General features: G+C 55.5%; 9 protein-coding genes across 9 annotated transcripts; 6 read left to right on the forward strand and 3 right to left on the reverse strand.

Moving 5' to 3' along the window:
- Window positions 1-6: 6 nt before the first annotated feature.
- J3D65DRAFT_277232 (uncharacterized protein) lies at window positions 7-2,413 on the forward strand. The gene is made up of 2 exons (XM_066795026.1): window positions 7-483; window positions 746-2,413. The coding sequence occupies exons 1-2, from the start codon at window positions 403-405 to the stop codon at window positions 2,165-2,167; spliced, it is 1,503 nt and encodes a 500-aa protein (XP_066656634.1). The 5' UTR covers window positions 7-402; the 3' UTR covers window positions 2,168-2,413.
- Window positions 2,414-2,860: 447 nt separating this feature from the next.
- Window positions 2,861-5,268, forward strand: J3D65DRAFT_618391 (uncharacterized protein). Its single transcript, XM_066799644.1, has 3 exons — window positions 2,861-2,999; window positions 3,068-3,183; window positions 3,238-5,268. Exons 1-3 carry the CDS (start codon window positions 2,957-2,959, stop codon window positions 4,876-4,878), a joined length of 1,800 nt encoding a protein of 599 aa, XP_066656635.1. The 5' UTR covers window positions 2,861-2,956; the 3' UTR covers window positions 4,879-5,268.
- A 2,809-nt stretch (window positions 5,269-8,077) lies between these two features.
- On the forward strand, window positions 8,078-10,095 carry J3D65DRAFT_618396 (sugar transporter family protein). The gene is made up of 2 exons (XM_066799645.1): window positions 8,078-8,881; window positions 8,969-10,095. The coding sequence occupies exons 1-2, from the start codon at window positions 8,246-8,248 to the stop codon at window positions 9,908-9,910; spliced, it is 1,578 nt and encodes a 525-aa protein (XP_066656636.1). The 5' UTR covers window positions 8,078-8,245; the 3' UTR covers window positions 9,911-10,095.
- A 2,421-nt stretch (window positions 10,096-12,516) lies between these two features.
- J3D65DRAFT_277451 (uncharacterized protein) lies at window positions 12,517-13,511 on the reverse strand. The gene is made up of 3 exons (XM_066795028.1): window positions 12,753-13,511; window positions 12,613-12,694; window positions 12,517-12,544 (listed from the first exon to the last, which is right to left on the reverse strand). The coding sequence occupies exon 1, from the start codon at window positions 13,393-13,395 to the stop codon at window positions 12,766-12,768; it is 630 nt and encodes a 209-aa protein (XP_066656637.1). The 5' UTR covers window positions 13,396-13,511; the 3' UTR covers window positions 12,517-12,544; window positions 12,613-12,694; window positions 12,753-12,765.
- A 497-nt stretch (window positions 13,512-14,008) lies between these two features.
- J3D65DRAFT_601452 (uncharacterized protein) lies at window positions 14,009-14,948 on the reverse strand (the record flags this gene model as incomplete). Its single annotated transcript, XM_066798040.1, has 2 exons — window positions 14,009-14,370; window positions 14,432-14,948. 2 exons carry the CDS (start codon window positions 14,946-14,948, stop codon window positions 14,009-14,011), a joined length of 879 nt encoding a protein of 292 aa, XP_066656638.1.
- Window positions 14,949-15,832: 884 nt separating this feature from the next.
- Window positions 15,833-18,078, forward strand: J3D65DRAFT_666099 (uncharacterized protein; the record flags this gene model as incomplete). Its single annotated transcript, XM_066802891.1, has 3 exons — window positions 15,833-16,391; window positions 17,162-17,683; window positions 17,888-18,078. 3 exons carry the CDS (start codon window positions 15,833-15,835, stop codon window positions 18,076-18,078), a joined length of 1,272 nt encoding a protein of 423 aa, XP_066656639.1.
- Window positions 18,079-19,577: 1,499 nt separating this feature from the next.
- Window positions 19,578-21,353, forward strand: J3D65DRAFT_550657 (cyclohexanone monooxygenase; the record flags this gene model as incomplete). Its single annotated transcript, XM_066797005.1, has 3 exons — window positions 19,578-19,669; window positions 19,716-21,182; window positions 21,236-21,353. The coding sequence occupies 3 exons, from the start codon at window positions 19,578-19,580 to the stop codon at window positions 21,351-21,353; spliced, it is 1,677 nt and encodes a 558-aa protein (XP_066656640.1).
- Window positions 21,354-21,410: 57 nt separating this feature from the next.
- Window positions 21,411-23,515, forward strand: J3D65DRAFT_277624 (uncharacterized protein). Its single transcript, XM_066795029.1, has 4 exons — window positions 21,411-22,068; window positions 22,187-22,330; window positions 22,492-22,676; window positions 22,762-23,515. The coding sequence occupies exons 1-4, from the start codon at window positions 21,729-21,731 to the stop codon at window positions 23,401-23,403; spliced, it is 1,311 nt and encodes a 436-aa protein (XP_066656641.1). The 5' UTR covers window positions 21,411-21,728; the 3' UTR covers window positions 23,404-23,515.
- Window positions 23,516-23,844: 329 nt separating this feature from the next.
- Window positions 23,845-25,890, reverse strand: J3D65DRAFT_277630 (pyruvate dehydrogenase E2 component). The gene is made up of 4 exons (XM_066795030.1): window positions 25,655-25,890; window positions 25,537-25,586; window positions 25,246-25,469; window positions 23,845-25,194 (listed from the first exon to the last, which is right to left on the reverse strand). Exons 1-4 carry the CDS (start codon window positions 25,750-25,752, stop codon window positions 24,112-24,114), a joined length of 1,455 nt encoding a protein of 484 aa, XP_066656642.1. The 5' UTR covers window positions 25,753-25,890; the 3' UTR covers window positions 23,845-24,111.
- Between the last annotated feature and the right edge of the window lie 119 nt (window positions 25,891-26,009).

The raw sequence follows: 26,009 nt of genomic DNA on the forward strand, positions 1-26,009 counted from the left end.
ACGCTCAAGCTTAATGGCAGCGGAGAATCGATGGATGCGATGTATTTGAAAGAATTGGCGGATTTTCAGGACTGTTGCCTCTCGGAAGAGGTGATTGAAGGAGGAACGATTGAAGCTGCGACGGGCGACTTCAGCCCATAAATGCGCTCGGAAGTCAACAACACGAACATTTAAAAAATAGCGAGCAAGTGAGGAGTACCGCGTAGGTACCCACTTTGATTTTCGCATAACATTTTTCGTTTACTTCGATACCTGATCGGGAAATTCTCCGACCAATGAGGGCGATTCTCGCTTGTGGCCTGAATGCCTGATGCGAGAATTCCGCCCAGGCCCCCATTGTAGCCTCACAACCTTTCTCTGTCATAACCTCGGTAGAATCATCTACTTCCAAGAGCGAAAAACATGACCTCACAAACGAAAACTAAGAGAGCACATCGCAAGTCACGGGCGGGCTGCACTACTTGCAAGAGGCGGAGAGTCAAGGTCAGTCATCCCCTCTTTGTTAACAATCCCGCCATTCCCTCACAAACGCCACCGAAATCACACGTCCTTCTGTCTTTGGAGCGCAATCATGGAGCCGTCGCCTTTCCTGACTAGCGACTTGGACGCGCAATGTAGTATTTACTACTCCCCCAGCGTCTGGTGGATGGCTTCCATTTTACTCGTGCTCAATGCGCTGATGCTCCTTGCACCAATTATCTGCAGAACAGAAGGGAGCCCCTACGCTGACGTTGAAAGCTTGCAGTGCGACGAGCAAAAGCCTTGTGGTAACTGCGTCCGGTTTGGAGTACCATGTGATCTCGCGCCAGGAGTCGTATCAGACATTCCTGCGGTCGTCCAGATACGACGAGGTCGAGGTCGCCCGCGGAAAGACTGGACATCAACATCTACCACTCCCCCTTCGTCGACCAATCAAAGTCCCAACGAAAAATCGCTGCCTGAGCCACTGTTGCAATTTCCAGAAAATGGAGTTCCATCACCACCAACAAGCGCCGAAGCAGTGGCGACGCCGGAGTCGACGACAGGCACTACTGCACTTTACCAGCCTCCTTGCGCGACCTTACCTCTGATAAACGTCGATGACGCAGAGCCTCTCCTCCACTTTGTTCAATACACTGCTGCAACGCTTGCCGGACAAGGCGACGGCGGTAACATGTGCAGAATCCTCCGGTTCTGGGAACGCAATGCTCCACAAATAGGCCTGAGATGGCCGTTTGCTCAGCACTTGATCCTCTCTGTCGCCTCTTTCCATCTCTCCGAGCTGGTATTGGAACAAGAGGGAGCAAGCAGCGGACACAAGAAGCCTGACGGGGACGCAGGGGATCCGGAAGGTCTACGGCACCCGCTGCTGAGGAGAACAAGAGACGAATATCTCGCCCTGGCTCAACACCACTTCTCTTCCGGTCTCGCTGGCTTCACATGCCTGATGGCGCACCCGGACACATCCAACTGCGGCGCCTTATATCTGTCGGCGATCATGGTATCCTACTGCACATTTGCCGCAGGGCCCACGAGCGCAAACGACCTCCTTGTATGCTCCCTGGACGACGGTGACGGCAGCGAGGACCACCAGTCGATACCATTCGTTCACGGCCTGCGAATAATCTACGCTTCTTTCACCCCAGAAGTCCTCTTTGCGGGTCTATTGGCACCACTCGGCCCTTCAGGCAAAGGAGAATCCCCCGAGCCGCCGCTTCCTGTCTGTATCCGCGATGGGTTCAAACGAATCGATTGGGAGCCCGCCCTGAATGGACTTCGCGATTTTATCGGACAAAGCCCCGATCAAGAGGGGTTTGCCGCTTGCCTCGGAGCACTCGAAGACCTCGCCGCCATCTTTGCGGCCAACTACGGCTGTGGTCCTGATGGTTCATACCACGGCGAGCCCAGCAATCAATTCGTCTTTGGATGGCTGTATCGGATCAGGAACGACTTTGTCGGCCGCATTTGCGCGCGCGACCCTCGAGCGTTGCTTCTGGTGGCATTTTACGCAGTGCTACTGGATTCGTCCACCACTGTTCAACAGGGTTGGTACATTCGGCGATGGAGTCGGCATCTGGTTGCAAGGGTGGGGGAATTGCTTCCCGAAGAATCGGAGCTGGAGGAGCGGATGCGGTGGCCGAGAGAAATGACGGCGCTTGAGGTTTGTGACTGTGGGTCTGGGATGTAGCATAGCTGCACGCGAAAAAGCAGTTCGGACACGATGCCTGCGAAGACTCCATTTCACTATGATCCTGCATGAGGCTATGCTCGTGCGCGTTCTTTGGCCCAATGGTGCGTCGAAGAGTGTCTTTGTCAGGTTTTGCCTGATTCAACGTGTGCGGCGCAGACTGGCGCTTTCCTGAAATAACGCGTAAATGTGGGCGGTGCTGTGTTAGCCAATCAAGCCTTAAGATCTTTTAACGCCTTGGTAGTATCGCTTCTGTGGGAATCGCGTCTAGCTTGATGATTTTAGTTCATCACCACCAATCGCTTGGGCTTCGACCGAGGCTTGGTCGCAAAAGTCGTGGCATACACGACGATGGCAGAGGCCTGTCAAGAAGTATTCATACACACTGACGGAGCCCTCACAGGGAGCATTCATGCCGCCCTAGACCGGAATTCGTGCTCGATAACTTGCAGGTAGAAAGGAGTGGTGACAGGGTGCATTCAACTACCGATGCGCAAATTCTGGGACCTGGGATGGTGCAGGTGATGTATGTGCCGCGACGTTTGCTCCCAAGCCTCGGACTTCGGATCCGCGCGCCACAGCGGCAACCATCCAATCAGCGCGCGTTTGACGAAGCGCCAGCCACAGGACGCGGCCCGGGGCGCCTCCCACTTTAAGATTGTGATCCGTGCGAACCTGGCCATCTATCTTTCAACCTCATCACGCGAATCCTCCTCGCCCTCATGCATACCACCTTATCCTCTCCTTACCGCGCTGTCCGTATAAAGTCGTGCCACTCAAGCTCTCAACATGGCTCCAGCAAGATCATCTCCCTCAAGCAGCGGGCCAAAATGTGAGTAGTTGCTTCTCTGGGGCACTTTACGTGCTTGCCCTGGCGGCGCTTTCGCTGACGCATCATAGCCTTAAGAGGCTGTCAATCCGACAGTCCCAGGAGAAGCGCACGCCTTCAGAGTTCATCATCACCTAGCGCTCTCAAAGGAGCATTCGATCGACCAGAAACACGAGAGACGGCAGAGGTTTGCCCACCACCCTTCAAAGCTGCGGAAACGTAAAGTTAATAGACGACTCAGTCCATTCCACTCGATCCTCCAACTGAGCAAGGCGCAGGCCGCAAAAGAAAACGGAACGAAGACATTGACCAGGCAGTGGAATGCTCCTCGGTTCCACCAAAAGAGCAAGGCACAGATCGCAAGCGTAAACGATCTGAGGACACTGAACGGCCAGTGGAACAAATCCTGCGCCCATTGGAGCGCTCTTCTCCTGTAAAAAATCAAGAATTAGAAGCACGAGAAAGAGAAGCCGGAGAGCAAGAAGCCGGAGAGGAAGAAACATCCCAGAACGCCCGAAAGTCTCTAACTCTTGAACCCGACGACGAAGCCGCTCCACAGTCTTATTTCACGGGCACCTGGTACGAGGCAAGAGATCCAGTAGACCACTGGGTGAATCACGACGTCTGGCCGCCCAACTTTGCCGAGTCGAACGAGCCTGAGCCCGAGATCGAGCCCGAGTCCGAGAACGAGCCCGAGGAAATGTCTACTCTTAGTCGTACTCCTTCTGCAAGAAGACAGGCGAAAAACAGATTCAGCAAAGAAGTCTGGGATATCGAACTGCCGCAAGCGGAGATCAATGCGCCAAATACCCCAGATACCAGGGCGCGGCTCTTAAAATCTCAATGTGTCATTGACTACTGGACAAAGCACTCGAAAATGCCAAAAGACGGCCTTACAAAATCCGCCGAGGAGACCTGTCGCAGAGTACTTGAGTCTAGTCAGACTGGCCCACCACGGGATGCCGATTACTTTCGTCGGGTCTCAAAGAGGCTGCAATCGAAGGGCGAGACAAAAGTGGTCCAAGACATCGGGCCTTTAGTTGCACCACGTGTCGAGCCATTATACTTTGGTGGTGACGACAGCTTGGAATACCTTACTGAGTCAGTCGACGAAACATGGTCTCTCTGCGTCCCTATCCTTGGCCCTCATCCGCCTAGACCTGACTACGCTGCTGGTTTCCATCGGGAAATCGCCTTCACAGAGCGGCAACTGTCGGTTCTAAAAAGGTTCGGCAACGGCGAGGACGACAGCCTGGTCCGAGTCACAAAGAGTTTATCGTTTCCGTTCTTCAGCTTCGAAGCTAAAGCTGGCGGGGTTGATTTGGCGGAAGCAGAGCAGCAAAATGTTGAAGATGCTTTGATCGCTTCACGTGGCGTTATCGAGCTTTTCAAAAGAGCAAACCTGGCGCATGAGATTGACCGCGAGATTCTCGCGTTCTCTGTCGTGTATAATGATCACGAGGTCCGAATATTTGCGCACTTTGCCGACGTCCAACGGTCGCACCCAAGATTCTACCGCCACCAGATTGATCAGAAACTCATTAGCCAGGCTGATTGTGCCACTCACAAGATGGTCAACTACATCTATAAGGTCTGGGCACGTGAGCACTGGGAACGTATCTGCCGCGCTATCGACACTTTGGCAACGAGGCCTGGTTACACGCCTTCGACATCGTCGCAAGCTTCGGTCTCGGTGTCTGGCAATAGGACGCCGCAGAGCGGCTCGATGGGTCCACCCTCGGAACCCAGGTCTGCCTCGGTGCCTCCGCTCGCACCGCGCCCTACCAGCGCAAGCAACAACGTCCGATCGCAAAGAGACCTGACTCCAAACACGTCCCCAACCCGGGACACCAAGAAGCCGAAGAAGTCAGGTTACAGTTGAGCTTTGGCGTCTCGAATACGACAAGCTGCCCTATTTGTGAGCAATTCATTCACGAGGAGTGTCAAGGCCCGAGATTCTGTTTATAGAAAGAGCTTGAATTCTTTCATCTGTGAAACCGTGGTTGCTTCATTGTCTAGAGAGAGACGTGCGCAAAGACGCGTCAAAACAACCACCAGGCTTAATTACAAAAGTCGTAGCACACACAAACCCCCATCAATGTAGACAACGCTTGAATGCTCCCTGTCAGTCATCCAAATAGGGCCTGAATGCTCCCCATTATCCCTGCGGAGCGAAGCGGAGCTGGGCATTACGTGCTCACTTTTTGGTCCCATACCTAAGAAATCACCATTTAGTTAAACATCTACCACTAAATTTTCTATTCAATTTGCTACTTAATTCGCAACTCAGTTCACTGCTCAGTTGGCTACTCATCCACTGCTCGAAACTCCGCTCCCTCTGCCGGGTCTCTTCGTTGACGGCATCTCCCCCACTGCCGGCGTTCTCCATGTTATCAACGTCAACGTGTGAGGAAATCCGCAGGGACAAACCCGAACAACAATCCAGGCGAGGGCGACCAGGTCCCGACCGGGTGGCACGCTAAGCATTAAGGTTGTGAACCGTGCACCTGGAAACGGCGACGCGTTTCCGTCAGACTTCCAGTTTCTCGCGCCTCCTCTCCATCCTTTTACCCACCTCTTCGACTATTGCACATCGTCCGGGCACCTCTCCATCCACCGCAGTGCTCATTCCCCATGTCCAGGTTCCCGCCATGTCCGAATCACGCGCGCCATCCCCGCCTCCGATGCCGAAAGGTAAACAAACGCGCCTGCTTAATGTGGCTCAAAGTCCTGACGCGCTCAGGTCGGTGTGACACCCCGGTGGACCAGATTCCTTAGTCAAACTCGCCTCCTGAGGTTATTGCAGTGCTTGTCTCGCTGGAATAGCGCGGACTTGCTGGCGGATTAGTCCTCTACTCCCAACCCTCCTCACGCCCACGACCCTAGCCAAAAGCGCAAACGATCCTTTGACAGCCTACCTCCGAGCCCAACTTCCCCCGGTTATCTCGAGGACTCTGGACAACTGGACGAGTGGGAACGCGATGTCCCTTGGATCGAGCGCGATAAGAGTTCGCCTCCGGTACCAGACTACCTCGATTCCACCGAGGATTTCGGAATTTACCCCGACGATATTGAGAACTCCGCAGAACTGGTTGAATATGAACGGGATTCCACTTGGTGGAGCGCGTAGAACTGGCGCCATGGTCAAAAAAGATGAGAAGAGAAATCTCTCGCAAAATCGCGGGAAGGAATTGGAAGACGGTGCTCGCAAATGTTTCCACAGGCAGATTCTTCGCGGCAGTGGAAAGCAGCAAGGAAGAGTCTCTCGACGACAGCATTGATGGATTCCTCCGAGACAAATTCGATCAATCACCCAATGGCGCGTCATTAGACGACCATGAGCTCCTGGAAGAACTACTATCTGAAAACTCTTCCGGTCTAGACTACGACGAGGCCATGATCGACCGCACCATTGAGCTTGTGCGCGGCAGATGCAAACAAAAAGTGGTCGCAGATCTTGGGCCCCTCGTCGTGCCACGCGCCCAATGGCTCGATCTACGAGGCGACAGAATTTCTCCAGAATTGCCGAGACCATGGATAGCGTGGACTCGTTGCGTACCGATTGTGGAGAACAGGCCGCGTCCCACGCCTTGCTACAGCGTCGGCTATCGACGTGATCAATTCGAGCGTTCCGATCGCAGATTGCTCATGGCCGAGGACATGAAGGCTAGTTTGGGTGGGAGTCTATTATTTTCGGCCAACGACTTGGCGTTTCCCTTTTTCTGCGCTGCTTTTGCGTGCAGAGGCGTGCTGCGCCGAATGTGCGGTCATCGCGATGCGGAGCATGTGCGAGCTTACAAGAAAGTCGGACGACTTGTTGAGCTCGACGGGATTTTACTCCACTTATCAGCCGTGTACAACGAACAGAAAGTATGCGTATATGGCCATTATGCTTCGTTTCGCTTGAGTTCACTTGGCTCTGGAACAGTAAAATTCTGCCGCTGGCGACGGTCACCAAAGAGAAAGAGACAAGGCTAGTGACAGGTGAAGGAGCTACAAGTCTTTTCTGGGCCTGTCCGAGGACTTTCCTAAGTTCCATTGGAAGCTCATCCGAACGGCTCTTAGAGACTTGGACGAAGCATCGCAGAACTCTCAAACGAAGCTCGCGCAGCTATTGGCAGGGGCGCCTAACAAGCGGTCCCGGAAATGGTGACTTACTTCCAGTGTCTTTCGTATTCTACTCTTGACCAGAAACTTCTCCCAGCTCTGCAAGGCCCACCGCTCAGTCCGGCAAACTCCAGCGATGGCATCTCACGCAACGCCGCGCCGCAACCGCCACCGCATGCGTCAGACTGGCCAGCAGGGGATGACGTCGGAAAAAGGTACCTCACGCTAGCCACTCGAAGCGCGGGCACCAGTCAAGCGGCCGAGGCGCTTACGCTACCGGCAAATAGTACCCGTTCGAGCTAGCCTGGGGCGGTTAAGTTGCGACGCAAACTCGACGCCATGACGATTGCGGCAGGTGAGCGACAGTCCTGACACTTTGGTTGCATGTCGCCCCGAGGTCTATCTTTGGCCGTGCGGTCGGCCGCGGAAAAATTTCAATTTTTGTTTGGCTTTCCGGTTTGGCTTTGCGTGGTCCCGGCGGAGACGCCCCGAGACGAGGCAGCGGACCAGGGGGCGGAATCGATGGAGCGGGCTAGGCTGTACTGGGCTGAGATTGAGTTTGGTGTTAGGATGCGGGGGGTTTTGGTGGGAACAGAGGTAAGTGAATGAGAGAGGAGTTAAGGAGAAGATTCAGTCAAAGAGAGTGTCTTTGGAGTTGGAGATTGAACTGACCGAGCGTAGGATTGAAGAGACAGAGGTCGGTGATATCGGTCAAGGCCATGAGATATCGGCGTTTTGACCTCAGTCACGCGGGGGCGGGCGTGCAGTGACGGTGGGGCAACCCCAGGTCTTGGCCAGTCAAGGCGGAGCCCCGCAGCCATGGATGAGACTGTGGGGAACAGCAAGCCTTGGCCGCCGCTCACTTCACTTCCGTTCCATTTGCTGCAAGCCGGTGGCACGCCTATCTTGCTCCTGACGGTGCTACTGCACTCCTATAAAGCCTAGCCTGGTGCCGCCGACGTTTCCTTCCAAGCCTTGGTGTTCCAGCCATCATCTCTGCCCAGGCCTTGGTGTGCGATCCTCCTCTTCTCTCGCATCGTACTCGACAGGTGATCGCCAGGCTTGACATTGCTTGACAGGCTTGGCTCGAGGCTTCGTCGCCGCCCCGCGCACTTGGCGACCCACAAAACTGCAGAGCAACCATGGCAGAGAAGCACGACGGCCTGCCCGAGCACGCCGAAACAATTTCTTCGCAGCCCTCTCCACACCACCACGACCGTCATGCTGGGTTTGCTGGAACCGCCGCCGGTCCAGTGCGCCATGACGCCGGGAACATGAGCATCGGTCGCTACATCTCCACGCGCTTCTCGTCGCTCAAACCGCCCATGCACAAGGCGCCGAACCCCATCACGTTACTGCGCCTGCTCAACACGCGGCAATGGCTCTTCTTCCTCGTCGCCTTCATCGCGTGGACTTGGGACGCGTTTGACTTCTTCACAGTCTCGCTGACCGTCGAAGACCTGGCCGAGGAGTTTGGCAAGAGCAAAAAGGACATCACGTGGGGCATCACGTTGGTGCTGATGCTGCGGTCCGTCGGATCCATCATCTTCGGCATCGCTGCCGATCGCTGGGGCCGCAAGTGGCCGTTTGTCGTCAACAACGTTCTGTTCATCATTCTCGAGCTCGGCACGGGCTTTTGTAGCACGTACAAGCAGTTTCTGGGCGTGCGCGCGCTATTTGGCATCGCCATGGGCGGGCTGTACGGTAATGCGGCTGCGACGGCGCTGGAGGACTGCCCCGAGCAGGCTAGGGGCATTGTGTCGGGCATGCTGCAGCAGGTTCGTGTTCTCCCCGCACCCTCGCTCTCGCGTGTCTCGCTTGGTACCGACCGTTTGGTTTGACGGACCCTGACTGATCTGTTCCAGGGATATGCTTTCGGGTACTTGCTGGCAACAGTTTTCGCGCGAGCCCTCGTCAACACCACCTCGCACGGCTGGCGGCCACTCTTTTGGTTCGGTGCGTGCCCGCCCGTCCTCATCATCCTGTTTCGGCTGTGTCTCCCCGAGACCGACGCGTACCAGGAACGGCAAAAAGTGCGCGCAGCGGGGCACAACATCTCTGCGACGTTTGTGGCCGAGGGAAAGGTGGCACTCAAGCGGCACTGGCTGCTGCTCATCTACATGGTGCTCCTGATGGCAGGCTTCAACTTCATGTCGCACGGGTCGCAAGACATCTACCCGACGATGCTGGAGAACCAGTACAACTTCAGCTCGGACGCGGTGACGGTGACGCAGGTCGTGGCCAACCTGGGCGCCATGACGGGCGGCACGGTGGTGGGGTACGTGTCGCAAATCTTCGGACGCCGGCTGTCCATCATCACTATGTGCATTATTGGCGGCGCGCTGCTGTACCCCTACACCTTCGTCAGCGACTCGCGCATCATCGCGGCGGCCTTCTTCGAGCAGTTCTGCGTGCAGGGCGCGTGGGGCGTCATTCCGATCCACCTCATGGAGCTGTCGCCTGGCTCCTTCCGCACCTTCGTCGTCGGCACGTCGTACCAGCTGGGCAACCTCGTGTCGTCGGCGTCGTCGACCATCGAGGCCACCATCGGCGAGCGCTTCCCGCTGCCGCCCAAGGGCCACACCAAGCGCTACCGCTACGGCAACGTCATTTGCATCTTCATGGGCTGCGTCTTTGCCTACGTCATTGTGCTCGCGCTGGCCGGGCCCGAGTATTTGGGCAGGCAATTTGATGTTGCGCATGATGAGGATATGGAGGAGGCCGCGCAGGTCGATCAGGAGGGTATTGAGCGCATTGTTCACCATCATGGCGATGGGCGCGCGTCGGCGGAGAAGACGGGCGTGTAGTGTGGGGAGGAGCGGGAGCGGTTGTGTATATAGCCTGCGTGAAGCTTTTCTTCTTCTCTGGCCGCGCGTGTAATGACCTGGCGGGAGGCGGCGTCGTTTTCGACCACCTTTTCTTTACGATACCATATCCACCTTGACTGACAGATAGGCCGAGCTGAATTAATCGAACCATGAGATTCCTTCATTCGTCGAGAGCGTGTGCTTTGGAGGTTTCTTGCGTGTCGGATGCGGGGGGTGGCATGGAGTGACCCCTGACCCCTGAATTTGGAGGAGCGTGCGGCGTAGTGTAAGTGCTCGTCAAGCGTCGAGCTCGATGTTCAAGTTCCGTCTCTAGGAGACAGAGTGTTGCGAAGACTAAACAAACGCTCAACTTCCAGTGGTGGGAGCCGGCGCAAGTCACCGCGCAGGGCTTGCTCGGCCGAGGGAAATCTCGCCTCATCCGCTTGTCGGTCGGTCGGTCGAGTCTGGGGGAAATCTGGGGTGTCAAAGGCACCTCCTTGGCACGTCAGCCATGGCGTTTCCGTGTGCGTTCCATCAGCCAATCAACACTGTCGAGGGGCGTTTAAACTGCGTGGTAGTGTCGACAGGCGGTGCTGAGATAGCATGGCCAGCAAACGGGCGAGTACACGACGCGAAAATTACGCCTGCCTCTGTCCGTCTGAATGGTCTCGGCCGGCCGGCCATGCCGCCCGCATCGAACAGGCCAGGGCCATAGAATGTGTCGTGGATTAGCCCGGTTTTTGGCTGGGCTAAAGTCCAGGGCACGCATGTCAGCCAATTTTACGGACCTCAAGCCAAAAGAACAAGAAAGTCGGGCGTTACATCGTTTCAGTGACCAAGTGCTTATATTTCTGGTGTTTAAAGGATTGACCAAGAAAACTCGCGAATGACGAATGGGCTTTATGCGCTTCTTGCGATCAGAAGACATACATGTGCATTACAAAAATCGTCAAGTTGCCCAAGGTTCTGAATTTGAACCCCATGAAGTAAGTGCGGTACACAAGTCCAGCTGAGGAAGACAACAAGTCTCTGCAGACTGCAGCTTCGGTTTTGGCTTGGCATAGATCTTTTCAGCCTCTTCCTCCGCCGCCGCCGTCGCCGTGCAGGGGCAGGATGCTTTTCTCTTGTGTTCCCAGCAAGAATTTACCTATACCAAAGCATCAGCAATACATATATCTTCCGTCCACCTGTCCATCTGTTCATACACTCCCTCCACCCATTTTTGTAACTGTATTCATTTCACAATACCGCGAAGACCTTTCCCATTATTCCCTTTTCTCCGCAACATCCTCAAGTTCACCACGAATTATTTTTCCTCGACTTCTTGTCATCGCAGTCCACCAAGCTAGATGGCTCCGATATCAGTACCGCTGTCCACCAGCGATCAGATCGGCATCGCAGGAGTCGTCGTCTCCTTCGTCGGAGTAGTCCTCGCAACTGGGTTCTCCTACACCACTCTGCGGCTTCAAATGGCGCAGCCTCGCCGCAGCGCCGGTTTGTGTCACCTAATCCAACCCTCAGCTGATTTCCGCTCACACAAGGTCCAGGTTATGGTGCGCCTTGATTGGACCATCTCTCGTTACGATCCTCCTGGGGAATGGTGCATTTTCTGAAAGATGGCGGAGAGCCAAACGCGTCAATGACTGGGCATGAAAGGGAGGGTTCCTAGAGTTTGGGAGTTGAGCATTTTTGTACAGTACATCTCGCACATTTGCAACTGCAAATGCGAGGCAGGCGTCGGAAGATACCACGAGTTCGCTCGAATTTTACCAACTTTGTCAGGCACAGGCGAATCATCCTGTGATGTGAAAGACTGTTGACGGGAGAAAATCAAGCGAAGACCAAGGTTGCGGTTGAGCAGTCATAGGTTCACTGAACTCCAGACGCCTCATGGGTTGAGATGAGTAAGCTACGTTGGATTGTTCTAGATCCGTCCGCGTGTGAGTTCGCCGCAGAACGTTGAATTCTTACATTGGACCCAGAATGAGCAGCGTAAGGGCCCTCCCGTGATGGTATCGGCATCGTGACGTAAGTGGTGGGGAACTTGTCAGCCGCATGCAACACGTGCGCCCCAGCCTGAACGGACAACACTGTTTGATTCCGTCCATATGTGTACCTAGGATTTGACGATTTCAATCCAACATGATTCCTCGCGGTGCTGTCACGACGGAACGCCAGCATTCGAGATGTGTCCGTTTCCAGGGGTCAGGGGGTCGAAGGTTGGGATTTGTCATCGTGAGGACATTGGAAATACAGGAGAAGGATAGGAGAGTCTTCAGTTTGTTTCTCACGTTATTCATCTTTGGTTTTGCATGTCATCGGAATGGCGATGGAGAGTCGTTGAGAACTTGGGTTGCCCGTCAGCGACGTGGCGGAGCGGGCCGTTGTGGCGCACAGTTTCGCGAACGGCTGAAGGGTCAGGGCCTGGAGGTACTTCATCCAGTACAAACGCTGTCAGCTTCTCATATTCGGTTGCGCCTGTAAATACAAGACCGAAGTTAATCAGGTGCCTTCCTCAGCTTCCGCTTTACAGATGATGGCCAGTCTGGACTTCTGCTCACTTGCTTCCCACAGCTCCATGAAAATACTGCTGGGAACAGAAGCAGCAGACAAAACACCTCCGAAATCGTGGACCTGATATGGTTAGCCAAGGCTTTGGAATACGTGGATCACAATGGATCGCAAGGGCAACCCAGGCTTACCGCGCTGCATTTTCCTACCCAAAACAAGGACTACAGAGCATTCTCGAAGCCGATCGGTCATGTCGAAGCAAAAGCTAGCCGACTGGATTGGTATTTCTGAGCGAAACGGGTAGTGTGGAGCGGATGAAAGCGAAACGAACCCTCAGATTATCCTCAGCGTGGCCAACCGGGCGTAAGAGTTTCATAGTCGGGGTTCCGACGAGGTCGAAAGACGCGGCGATTCGGCCCCTTCTCCTTGACCCGATCCGTCGAGGACGTGGTGGCGGCAGCGGGCGCGGAGACTGCATGCGATCGGGCGTGGTTTCTGTGACTACTGACGGCTCCTTGCGCCGGAGAGCTGCTGGAGGTACCTTGGGAGTCTTGCCTGTCTGGAGTAGAGGAAGAGACAGCGACAGCGCGAGCGCGACGTCTGGAGACTTGGAGAGTCGCATCGCGCGTGCCTTTCCCAATGCTCTTGTTTAGCTCATCTCGTTTGATCTCTGCTTGCTGACCCAGCTTGTGGCGAATGGCGATCATGACGACTTCTTTGGGCCGGATGGTCTTCTTCTTTGTCCGGCCTGGTATTTGCGGAATACCGAGCGAGCTTTCTGGAGGCTGACGGATGCCTCTGGCCACTCTGACGTAATCGACGTAATTCTTTGGGCCGTATGTGACATTCGTGGCGCTATACTCACTCAGTGGAGCGCTTGTCGAAGGAGAGTCCTGGCTCGAGGAATTGACTTGGATGGAAAGCCGCAGGCGGTTGCGCAGGTCAATGTAGCGGTTGGAGCCAAACAATGGCATTGTGTAGGACCTGTCAAAGGAATCTTGTCGTTTGTCAGTGATGAGGCCACAGACTTTGGTAGATAAGGAAACAGAACCTTTGTTGTCTGCGTTTTATGTAGCGCTTGACGTCAAACGTTGTCGCGGTTTCTGGAAGTTTGAGGTTGGTTGTTGGCGGATGAAGCGCAAACGCGGCGAGTTTTCATTGGTGCGTGCTGAATGCTGGATCTTACTCCCACATCTTACTTGCACGAGCGCAGGCGGCCCTTCGATATTGACACCAGGCGTGTTAATACGCGCTCCCAGATCCTCTGCGACCTACCAATGTCAAGCCAAAAAGACAAATCCAATCAATATTCCGAAACTCTGATGAAAGACACAACTAATACAAAAATGTGTCAAAGGCTCGCAGAGAAAGCTCGTGTTCAAAGCCGAAAAAAGCATTTCTAGTTTCCTCATACAGGCCAATTGGACGCGTTCGTCAGGTCCTACGGCAAGAAATGAAAGACAAAGACAAAACTTTCTTATTTGTAGACTTTGCGATGAGTAAGAATTGAAGCATGCCTAGCTCTGTCTTTTTCAAGTATTGAATTTGTCCGCGAAAGGAGAGCGTGGCGCTTCTACCTTTCATGCTTTACTCCAAGGCCCAGTTGAACATCTGTCCCTGGTCATAGACGTTGGGAATCCAGCGCTTCTTTCCATCCGGCTCTCCGACATTTATGTACCCAGCCAAGAAGTAAATCTGGTCTTCGTCCGCCTCCTCCCAGACTGGATCGTCACCGTCGTTGGCTACGCCCATGCCCCACAGAGAAGGAATATACCGGCTGTGGAACGGATGGTAGAAGGTTTTGGTGGATGATGCAGTGGGAACCTCCTTGAGCTCCTTCAGGACGAGAGCCTTGTCCACGTGCGCGCCGGAGAACTCGTTGAAAGCGCCGAAGTAGTTGTTGCTTTCAGCGGGTCTCTTGCTGGAGACGTGATCTGGGACTTTGCGACCTTGAAGACAAAAGCGATCAGCAATGATGGAGAGCTTGCGGATGGAGACACTAAAACTTACGGAAGACCTTTGCATTGAACGGTTTGCCATGCGACCGGAGGAATTCCCGTTGGTGGTCTTCGCTGGTCAGGGCAACATTCTTGAGACGCAGAATGTAGTTCTCTGACGCAAGTCTCTGAATGATCTTTGCGGCTTGTTCCAGGCCGTTCTCGCTGGCTTGAAGCCTCCTGAATGCGGTGATGATCTTGGCGTAGCTCTCGTGGTGGTGGAAGTCGTCGTCGTAGTCGATTTCGTATCCGGCGAGCTCGGGCATGATTTCGTCGAACAAGGCTGTCGACGGCGTCGGAAGAGACTTCATTGGGGCTGTCTGAAGAATGGTGAGAATTTCGGGTGAGATATTCGGCGAGCCGGAGCTGAGATTGCCTCTGAGAATTTCATTCTCGTGGAGAAGCTGGGTCGTGAATCCGTTGAGACGAACGGTCTCGCCCTTCTTGAATCTCTCAGCTTCAGCCAGGGCGTCGGAGATTCTCTCAGAATCCCGAGTGAAAGCTGCCTCGGAAGCTTCTATATTGTCCATGGTGATCGAAGGTGTAGGTGTTTGTCGGGGAGGATGAGGATGAGAAGTGGAAAGAAGCGAGGCAGTTGAGCAAGACGGTATAATATCCGAAGCGCCAAAAGCTTAGATCCTTTTGTTATCAGATTAGGAAAGAAGAGTTTCACATTGTTTCACATCAGATAAAGGCCAAAATGAAAGAGCAATTGACTCTGACGACTGCAGCTTTCGATCACCTTCCCAGCTGTATACAAGCCACAACTTGAGTCTTCTGTCCAGGAGTTGAATCTGAATTTATAGACAGTCTCAGTAACGAAGACCTTCCACCTCCAAACCAGTCAAGTGATTGACTGCGGCGGTTTGAATCAAAACATGCGTGTATTTCTAGGCGACAAGACAGTGGGAGACTTTCGATGAAGGCATTCACTGTTATAGCAATATGCCAAGTCTGCTTGGGAGACGTCTACTCTTTGCGATATCTGACTGAAAGTTTGAAGCCAAGCTTGAGGCTTGCCAGCGAGAGCAAACCAGATTTGCTTGAAAACCCAGCCTGGATTGTCCTGGCAGTGATCATAAAAGGAGTCATCTTGAGGCTCAACACAGCTGCGAAATGGCCCTGTGTATGACTTACTGAACTTGGATCATACTTACTAAGCACCCAGCCAACTTTCGCTTGTCCCTTGGGTGGTTTTTCGAAGTGAACCAAAGTGAGCAGCATGTTGTCAACAAATCCAAGCGGTCCAAGCTCCGGCCAGTACACTTAAGCCCCTCTACCGCCATCACCTTGCTCCTCGAAACATTCAACCCAACGTCCTCCCGCTCTCCGAACGAGTCCACATCGAAACCTCTCTGGTGACGTCATCGACGCGTTCTTCCTTTCGCCAAAATACAAATTCAACGCTGCCGAAATGAGCACCCCAGACGATCTCAACCAGCTCGCCGCATCGTTGGGTAACGTTTCGCTTTCTAACGAGAATCAGATTTTCCATGAGCAACGCAACCATGCCAAGGGCCTTCTGGGGCAAACTGACACCGTTGGGAGAGTGGAGATGGCAAGGCTTCGCAATATTATCCACAGGCTCACATCCGAAAACGCCAAGCTAAAATCCGCTCAACAAGTTGGAGCATCGATGCCCCGCGTGGTGACAATCTTTCTTGCGCAAGCACCCATGAAGTCGCTCGATTTTCCATACGCCGCATTCTACAACGAACTGCTCCCTAAGCTCGCCAAATTCATGGAGAACAACAAAGAGCTCTTTAACGAGGCTTCTGAATTTGAGGAGATCTGGAGGGGCATTGGGCGTGCGCAGTCCGCGCTGCGTGTCATGTTCGACTGTGGGTACCAGATCAGAGAATTGGCGATCGAGAACTACAAGCTGCGTGCTTTATGGGTCCAGCGTGCCACTGGCGAGGAGAGGAAGAGGCTCGAGACGGTGCACGGAGAGCCGCCCAATGCGGATGCTTTTGGTGAGTACCTCAAACACTGTTGCTTAAAAGCTCTAATTTAGAGAAGAAGTGTTCTGAGTCTAGTCTGGAGTGTCTGGCGATCAAACCAGCCCGATGTGCATTTCACTTACGGGATTGGAGGAGGCAGAGAAGCTCTGCTGAGGACTTGACCTTGTTCTTGGTTTCCTCGGTATGAGAATCGCGCACACGGGTTTGGCCACTTGACTTGCGGAAGATGTCGTCCCCTACGTCGACAGTCATGACGCGTGGAAGGCTGCAGGAGGATATGGCATGCGGATTGCGAAGGGCATCGCTTGGGGCATTACAATTTTGCGTTGATGGCAGGACGGCAGGCTCGAGACAGGAAGATTCCATTGATGGAAATGACCCATTCATTGTGACATGAAAGGTGGCTTGAGGAATTGCGCATATTTAACAGTCAGGCCAGGCACCAAGAGTGTTAATTATCCACTGTTGTTGTCAGATTTCTGACTCAGGAAACCGACAGCGTACTTCCCTAAATTCATCTGTTGTGAGCCAAAGTGAATCATCCATTTGGGGAAGCGGAGTGGCCTAAGCTCAGGCGGTGTTTACCTACTTCTCTTGATTCACCTTCTCGCTACTCTTCTTCTTTTCCAGCACCACCACTCAAATCTTGTCCCGCATTGGCGCCGTCTATCGTCTTCAACCGTCACCCTCTACTGACTATACCAAACCTTTCTCGCAATCTTCCTTCGCGTATATAAGACGGCGACAACGGACCACGGCGCAGACCTCTTACCAATCCTCAGCCAACGCTTCAAGAGTTTTGCCTACCATGACCTCGCTCTTTGAGAGGGACTCGTCCAAGATGCGCGGTCTCCTGGAGGACGCAAAGCGGTTCAAGCGGTCCGAAAGCAGGCGACTGAGCAGGATAATCCAGGGCCTGAGGAGCGAGAACGCCACGCTCCAAGGCAACCTCAACAATCAGGAGACCATCACGGCCGAAGTCTCGAACGTGCTCCGCGAGGTTCCTGTGCGGTGTCTGCCGATGCCGTCCCCTGCTTACTTCGACGAACTGATGCCTCTGCTGGCCGAATTTTTCGAAACCTACGACGACGACTACCGTGAAAATTCCACCTACGACTCCATCTGGGAAGACTTCGCTCGCATGCAGGCGGCGGAGAACGGTCTCGACCGCTGCGCAAAGCTCACAAAGGACCTGGCCATCGAGAACCACGGGATTCGCATGAAGATCATCGAGCTTGCCGCCGGCGAGCTGAAGGAAACTCTGAAGGCCATCAACGGCGAGGCTCCACACCCCACTGTGTTCGGTAAGTCCTCAAGGTCCTCTACTCCGAGAAAGCTAACCAACTCTGCTCTTAAAGTCCGCCGCGTTCCATGCACCGTTTCCAGCAAGCAACACGAACGGGAGGGGAGCGATTGGGAAGCCATTCGCGAGTTCGAAAAGATCTCCGGGGGAAAAGACTTGGTGTTGAAGGACGGACTGTAGGCGGTCCCTGGCTCCGAAGGTCAAGTCTACCATCCGTACTCGGCTTATTACATCCCGTCATTTCCTGGACAAGGTATTCCCCACTCGGGCGGCAAGCTGGAGGTCGCCGATTCGGTCGCGTTCTTTGACTTGGACGAGTACTTCTGCATTGCGACGCCTGCCGATGCCGTTCTCTGGGTCAAGAAGACTGGCAACAACGGCAGCTGGGTCTTTTGAGGTGATGAAAGCTAGAGCAAGTCAGCGGTTGGAGTAAAAAGATGACAGGGCGAGCGAATTGGCCGAGCAGCCGCCCAAAAAATGAAACAGACAGGCTGGGAAGTGCAGAGGCTCAACAGAATGGAAGGATTGCACCCCCCGACGTGATCGACTCAAAATCTCGGTGACATGATAGAGAGCTGCAGGTGAGCCTACATCGCCATTATTCGTTTTCGTGTCAACCTCGTATCAAGAAGTCAGCATCTTTCGGAGCACAAAGTCCACCCAGACAGGGACTTGCTTCACAAATCCGACGATTCAAGCCTCCATTCGCCAAAACATGGGCCCAGTTCACGACAAATTGGTCTTGAAAATGGCTGTTCTCGCAGGACAAGGTGGCCGCGAGGTTGTTGGCAAATCGGCTCTGTCTTGGAACAAACGTGGTCGGCGGCCCCCAAGCACAAAGATCGGACTTGTGGAGTTGATAGAGAAGTGGGAGTAATCTACTCGCACTCACAGCATTTCATGACTGCAGATCCCAACGACGTGTCGACGCATCCGCAGGGGTCAATTAGGGGGACTTGCCGTTATCATCAATCACGTACGCACCATTCCACGATTCGAGCACGACCAAACTCCACACCACACCACATTGAGCCAACATGGCAAAGGCCGTGAATTCATTCCGCAGTGCCGTTTAAGCGCGACATCACACAACGCCCCAAACAAACGGGGAGAGGTGCATGCAAGCTCCGCCACACGTCAGCTTTCCCCGCAAGCCGCATCCGAGGATGCAGCAGACAAGACCCCCGCATGTCATGCAGCGTACCAAGCACTCGGGACACGGCCACAAAGCATGGCTGTCCTGGACGCGGCAGTGTCAGAATTGCCTTTTCCCTCGAGTCGTGTGGAGCTTACTGGAGCGCAGGAGTCTTATCTTTGTCGTGCATGGCAGCGCAGAGCCTCTTCGTGGCCGACTGCGCGTCGAGTATACCAGGCTTCTCTTCACGAGGCATTGTAGCTGCTGTGTTCAAGGCTGCTCTGAAGCTGGGGAAGAGGCGCCACGGCGTCTCCGGCTCTCTTGAATCCGACATCTGCGTCATTACAGCGCACCACCGTGGAGTCGCTTCGAGCAAGTCTGACCTACCGCACAAGGATGGCGCCGGATGATTGGCGATAGCCTGCAGCAATTGACCAGTCACGTCGCCCAACAAGGCGTTGGTGGTCCCCGGCGCGAGCTATCAGTGTCCCACGGGTACTACATGGGAGCTAACGCGCTGGTTGGCTTTGATGTGGTCGACATGTAGTGCAGACATGCTTGCAGATGTGGGGTTGTTCCTTCTACCCGTATCTAAAGACGGCCGTCGACAGTCTACTAGCCGGTGTCCGCTTCGTGGCTAGCACTGTCGATTTATGTTGAGCTGCTCCCGCTGCCAGAGGATTTCTTCTGCGCGCTTTGGTCTCTGATAGACTCTTCCATTCCAATTTCCTCCTCATCGAAGTCATCCAATCTAATCAAGATGTATGACGACAAGACAGCGGGTCAGCCCGTGCGAGAGCTGGACGCGCTCATCGTGGGTGCCGGCTTCAGTGCATTCTCGCTGATGAACAAGTAAGCCACCTGCTCACGCTGAACAACATCAATTAAAAGACCGCAGACTACGCAAACAAGGTCTCTCAGCCAAGATCTTCGAAAAGGCGCCCGCAAGCGGCGGTATCTGGCACTGGAACCAGTATCCCGGCGCCCGGGTCGACAGCGACACGCCCATCTACCAGCTGTTCGAGCCCGAGCTGTACGAGGACTTTACGTTCAAGGAGCGCTATGCCGACTCGAAGGATCTCAAGCGCTACTTTCAGCACGTCGAGAAGAAGTGGGACCTTCTGAAGGACATTGAGTACAACCGCAACGTTGATGCGGCTCGTTTCGACGAGGCCAGGAATAAATGGCTGGTCGAATGCTCCGATGGTACCAAGGTCCGCTGTCGCTGGTTCGTCCTGACAATTGGTTTTGCGTCGAGGCGCTACGTGCCCAAGATGAAGGGACTTGGAGACTTTCGAGGAGAAATGTACCACACGGCCCAGTGGCCACAGTGGGGCGTCAACTTGAAGAACAAGCGCATCGCAGTGATTGGGACGGGGGCATCTGGGATCCAGACAATCCAAGAAGCCGGACCAGACGCCAAGTCCCTGACCGTCTACCAGCGGACGCCGAATATGTGTCTGCCCATGAATCAGCGGCCGTTGGATCCAGTCGAGGAGGAAAAGAAAAAGGCAGACGGTGTCTACGCAAGAGCGCACCGAGAGTCCTATACGACCTTTTCCGGCTTCACGTTCGACTTTCACCAGCAAGACACGTTCGATGCGACGCCCGAGGAGCGCGAAAGGCTCTACCACCGGCTCATGATCGAGGAGGGCGGTTTCCGTTTCTGGTTTGGCAACTTCCGCGACTTTCTCTTCGACGAGGCGGCCAACGATGAAGGCTACAACTTTTGGCGCAAGACGGTGCTGGCACGCGTGCCGGACCCGGAGAAAGCAGCGCTGCTGGCGCCAGAGAAGAAGCCGCATCCATGGGGCACCAAGCGGGCGTCGCTGGAGCAGAACTTCTACGAAGTCGTGTCGCAGCCGCACATTTCCATCGTCGACGTCAACAAAAACGGCATCGCTGAAATCACCGAAACGGGCATCCGCACCGCCGACGGCGTGCTCCGCGAGTTCGACGTGATTGTGCTGGCGACGGGCTTCGACGCCGTGACGGGCGGGCTGGCCAGCCTCGACGTCCGCGGCACCGACGGCAGCACCATTGGCGAGCACTGGCGCAATGGCTTGCGCACTTCAATGGGCATCTCGCTGAATAAGTTTCCCAACCTCTTCTTCACGTATGGACCGCAGGCGCCGACGGCGTTTGCCAATGGGCCTACGTGCACGCAAATTCAGGGCGAGTTCATCGACAAGGCGGTGCAAAAGCTGAGACAGGAGGGGATTACTCGATTCGAGGCGAAGAAGGAAGTCGAGGACGAGTGGGGGGAGAAGGTTAAAGAGAAGTGGTACGGCAGCCTTTTCCCGCAAGCAAAGAGCTGGTATCAAGGCGCCAACATTCCTGGGAGAAGGGTTGAGCCGCTCAACTGGTAAGTGATGTCGATGACTGGTGTTTGTCGCTGTCGACGCTGACTGATTGCAGGGTCGGTGGAGTCCCGGCGTACATTCAGGCGCTGAACGACAGCCTCGAGAATAATTTTCAGGCCTGGCACACTGATGGATTGGACAAGCTGACGACGCGAATCTCGTCGTCTTTGTAGATAGGCTCAGATTCCGCTGCAGAGTAGTCAGACCCAATGGCACAGTTTGCGCAGCAGGCAGCATCCCACAAGCCGTGATGCCGTCAACAGCAAAAAGCAACAAACCAACTCACTCGTGTGGATCCAACAGTGACGATTCGGCAAAGCCAAGCGTCGTCCCGGCATGAGGTGACGACGAGATAAGGTACGGCGGGAGTACTAGACAAACGGGGCACCCGCAAGAGTGGGGCAAGCGAGCGGGGGATAAGCTTAACTGGGCGAGCCGTGCCATGCCTTGCACCAACCACCAACACTCCCTGCATCATCCCATCAACTGCATCTCGCGCAGCCACAGCCGTCTGCCAATCCCCGCAACACCACCAATCCTAGCCCAGAATGAAAGAAAGAAATATGGCAGACGACGATTGGGTGCTCGTCTCATCTCCTTCGACGCCAACAGCCCAACCAGATCCGAATACGACGCCCGACTACCTCGACGACATTAGCGCCTTCGTCGATGACCTGGCAGACGCGCTGTGGCCCGTCAACAAGACGATCCACGACCACCCCGAGTTGGGGTTCAAGGAGAAGATTGCTGCAGAGGCGCTGACGTCGTTTCTCAAGACGCGCCCCGGATGGAGCGTCAAGTTGAATGTGTACGGGATGGAGACGGCGTGGGTGGCGGTTTGGGATTCGGGGAAGAAGGGAACAGTGGTGTCCTTTAATGCAGAGATGGGTGAATTGCCCTCTTTCTTTCCCTCCCATCTCGTGCTCTTCGACTCCTCTCTTCAGAAAGAGAACAGACTGATCAAAGAGAACCCGATGTGAAGAGCAGCATCTGATACTGTGCACAGATGCTTTACCTGAAATCGGCCACGCCTGTGGCCACAACTTGATCGCAACGGCATCTGTATCAGGTGCTCTGGCTGCCGCCGCCGTGATGGAAAAGAACCAGCTCCCAGGAAAAGTAGTCCTCTTTGGAACGCCGGCGGAAGAAGGTGAGAGAAATCAGTCTAGCCCTGAGATGTCTCCGGTCCAGTCCCTTCTCCCCCAAAGCAAAGCGTTTGAGGACAATTTTTTCTTCCACAACGACATCACCCCCTCACTCTCCAGGAGATTTCCCTCGATCTCATACTTCATACGCTAACAGCGCTCGCAGGCGGCGGCGGTAAAATCAAGCTGATCAAAGCCGGCGCGTACACCGACTACAAAGTCGACTTCAACCTGATATCGCACCCCGGCATCACGCCCGACAGTGCACTCATGACAACGACAGCCTACACGCGTTTGAAAGTCGAATACTTCGGCCGCGAATCGCACGCCGCCGCCAACCCCTGGCTGGGCGTAAGCACACCCCCCTCACGCGCCGTCCCCCTCCTCCCACAGCAGCACGTCTCCTACGCTCCGCACCACTGACTTACAGCCGCAGATCAACGCGCTCGACGCCCTCATCACAGCGTACAACGCGCTATCCGTGCTGCGGCAGCAGACGCAGCCCGCCGACATCATCCAAGGGCACATCACATCAGGCGGACTCGCGCCCAACATAATCCACGCCTACGCAGCCGGCACCTTCGTAATCCGCGCCGCGTCCGCCGCGCGCCTGGCCGTCCTGCTGGCCAAAGTGAGAAACTGCTTCGCCGCCGGCGCAACGGCAACGGGCGCGCGCCTCGCCCTGACGCACCAAAACAGCTACGCCGACCACCGCCCCAACGCCGTGCTGGCATCGCTGTACCGCGCGCGCTTCAACGCGCTGGGCGGCGCCATCCCCGACCCCGGCGTCGACGCCGTGCAGGGCCATAGCAACGCCAGTACCGATCAGGGCGACGTGTCGTACGCGCTGCCGTCGCTGAGCGCCGGGTTCTGGATCCGGCCCGGCGCGCAGGGCAATGGGCCGCATAGCCCGGATTTCGAGGGCGCGGTGGGGACGCGCGAGGCGTTTGCGTTGGCGCTGCGCGTGGGCAAGGCGTTGGCGGGGACGGCCGTGGGCGTGGTGTGTGGGGAGGGGGGCGGACGGGAGGCGGTTTGGAGGGAGTGGCGGAGGGATGTTTTGGGGGAGGAGGATGCGTAGGAAGGTAATTGGCGTGTTCAGATTGGCCGACGCGCGACGGGCTTCGAGCGGACGAGAAGCTCCCTCCATGATCGACGAGCCTTCGACCATCTTGTAGCCACACCATCCAGCGGACCACCAGCACAAAAAGCACGCGCCGACCCTTTTAACACCTCCACAAAAGGCAGCAGTCATGTAGTCTAAAGGACATCACCGTTCTATCATTAAGTGATCCGACGGAAAAATGAATCTGACCACCTATATGCTTGCTTCCAGGCGCCACAGGCGTCCTCGGGTGCTGCTGCCGCTCAATGTTTGTTCAGTTGGGGGTATGATTTCTCGACATGGATGGGGGATGGAGAAGATGACTATGACTTTTTGGTACAAACTGCAGCTCAACTCGACCAAAAAGAACAGCACACGAGAACGACCTGCCTGCCTGCATGCCCGCCTGCCACACCCGACGACGCGACGCTGCGCCTTCTCTCACAGCCAGACCACCAACAAAGAAAAGGGGGGGAAATGTTCTAGTACGGACGATCAGAAGGAAAGGGAAAACTAGCCCGGGGGAAAATACGGGGTAGATTTACAACAGGGATGGGGGATAGATAACTAACAGCCAAAAACTCCTTCTGGTCGCTTTCATTGCTGCTCTTTAAAGTGTTGCTCGTGCATCGTGCCAGCCAGCGTCGCCGCTCCTTACCGCCGCGTTCCTCGCCCCAGCTTGCTTTACAGGAGGAGCTCGAGAGGGTTCTCGACAACCTTCTTCAGCTCCCTCATGAACTCGCCACCGACGGCGCCGTCGACGACCTTGTGGTCGAACGAGCCGGTCAGCACAATCTGGTCGTCCCACTCAACGGCAAGCTCGCCGTCCTCGTTCTCGACGGGCACAGCGACCTTCTTGGTGGTGCCGACGGCGAGGATGGCGGCCTGAGGCGGGTTGATGACAGCAGTGAAGCGCTCAACAGCGTCGTTCATGCCCATGTTGGAAATGGTAAAGGTGCCACCCTGGTACTCCTCGGGCTTGAGCTTGCCATCGCGAGCGCGCTTGCCGAGCTCCTTGATCTGGGAAGAGATGCTCTGGAGGCCAAGACCGTTGACGTTCTTGACAATGGGAGTGATGAGACCAACGGGGGTGGCGACGGCGACGGAAACGTCGACGTCGTTGTGCTGGCGGATGACAACCTGGCCATCCACCTCGCGCCAAGACGAATTGGCGGCGGGGACCTTGCGGGCGGCAATGGCAGCGGCCTTGACCAGAAAGTCGTTGACGGACAGCCTGTAGGCGCCGTTGGCCGAGGCGTTGAGAGAAGCGCGCAGCTTGAGGAGCTTGGAGACAGAGACCGAGGACGAGACGAAGAAGTGGGGGTTCTGCTGGACAGACTCCTTCAGGCGGTTGGCAATGGCCTTGCGCATGCTGGAGGCAGGAACGTCCTCGTAGGAAGCAGCAGCAGCGCCGGCAGCGGGGGCAGCGGCCTGGAACTTCTCAACGTCCTGGATGGTGACACGGCCGCCGGGGCCAGTGCCCTTGATCTGGGTAACGGGGACACCCTTCTCGAGAGCGGCCTTCTTGACGGCGGGAGAAAGAGTGGGCTCGCGCTCAAGGACAGTCTGCAGGCGACCGCCAGTCGATTCGGATTCCCTGGCAGCGGGAGCCTCCTCAGCAGCGGGCGCAGGCTTGGACTCGTCAGCCTTGGGAGCCTCCTCCTTGGGGGCCTCCTTGGCAGAAGACTTGTCGCCGCCGGCGTCTTCGACCGAGAAGTCGGCAAAAGCAGACACGTCGGCGCCCTCCTCAACCATGACGGCAATTGGCTGTTATCCGCGTCAGTCAACATTTCCGAGCTTTGACCAGGTGTTGCTTACGCTGCCAACAGCAATGTCCTTGGAGCCCGTCTCCTTGAGAATCCTGGCAAGAGTGCCGTCCTCCTGGAACTCAAAGTCCATCTGCGCCTTGTCGGTCTCGATTTCCACGAGGACGTCGCCGGGGGCGATGGAGTCGCCAGGCTTCTTTTGCCATGCGCCAATGTTTCCGGCCGTCATGGTCGGCGACAGGGCCGGCATGGTGACGACGGTGTGGGGGGGGAAGCCTGTTGACAGTGGTGTCAGAATGGCTCAAGAGAGCAATTGGAGGGATTGGATAGTTATTCGACTGACTCTTGGAGGCATAGTAGCGGGCGAGGGCTGAGAGGGCTGGGGTCGACCGTCTGTGCACGCAAAGTCCAATGTCAGCATTAGATGGAAGAATTGGGAGGAGATGGTGGTCAAGACGCACGAGAAGAGAGCCTGCGACCTGGAGAGAGCCTTGAGGCCGGTGGTGGCGCGCAGGCAAGACGGAGCGGAGCTGCGAGTGAGAAGTGCGGCGGGCGACATGGTGATGCTGAGGCCGAGGAGATGGCGGGGCGCCAACAGAAGACTTGTCTAGGGAGAGGCGAGACGAGCGAGCGGGCGGGCAGAGGGCGCGGCGACAAAGCCCTTGTGTCTGTGGTGGCCTCGGAGAAGGGTGGTGTCGAGGGAAAGGATGGAGCGGCGGAGAAGGTGGTGATGATTCTCGCAGTCCGACCCAACAGCTTTTCGTTGGCGTTCCGCACGGCAGCGGATTTCAGCGGCCTAGGGTTGGTTGGCTGCGG

Source organism: Phyllosticta citribraziliensis, assembly GCF_038025025.1.
Source record: "Phyllosticta citribraziliensis strain CPC 17464 chromosome Unknown J3D65scaffold_4, whole genome shotgun sequence".
In the NCBI taxonomy this organism is placed as follows: domain Eukaryota; kingdom Fungi; phylum Ascomycota; class Dothideomycetes; order Botryosphaeriales; family Phyllostictaceae; genus Phyllosticta; species Phyllosticta citribraziliensis.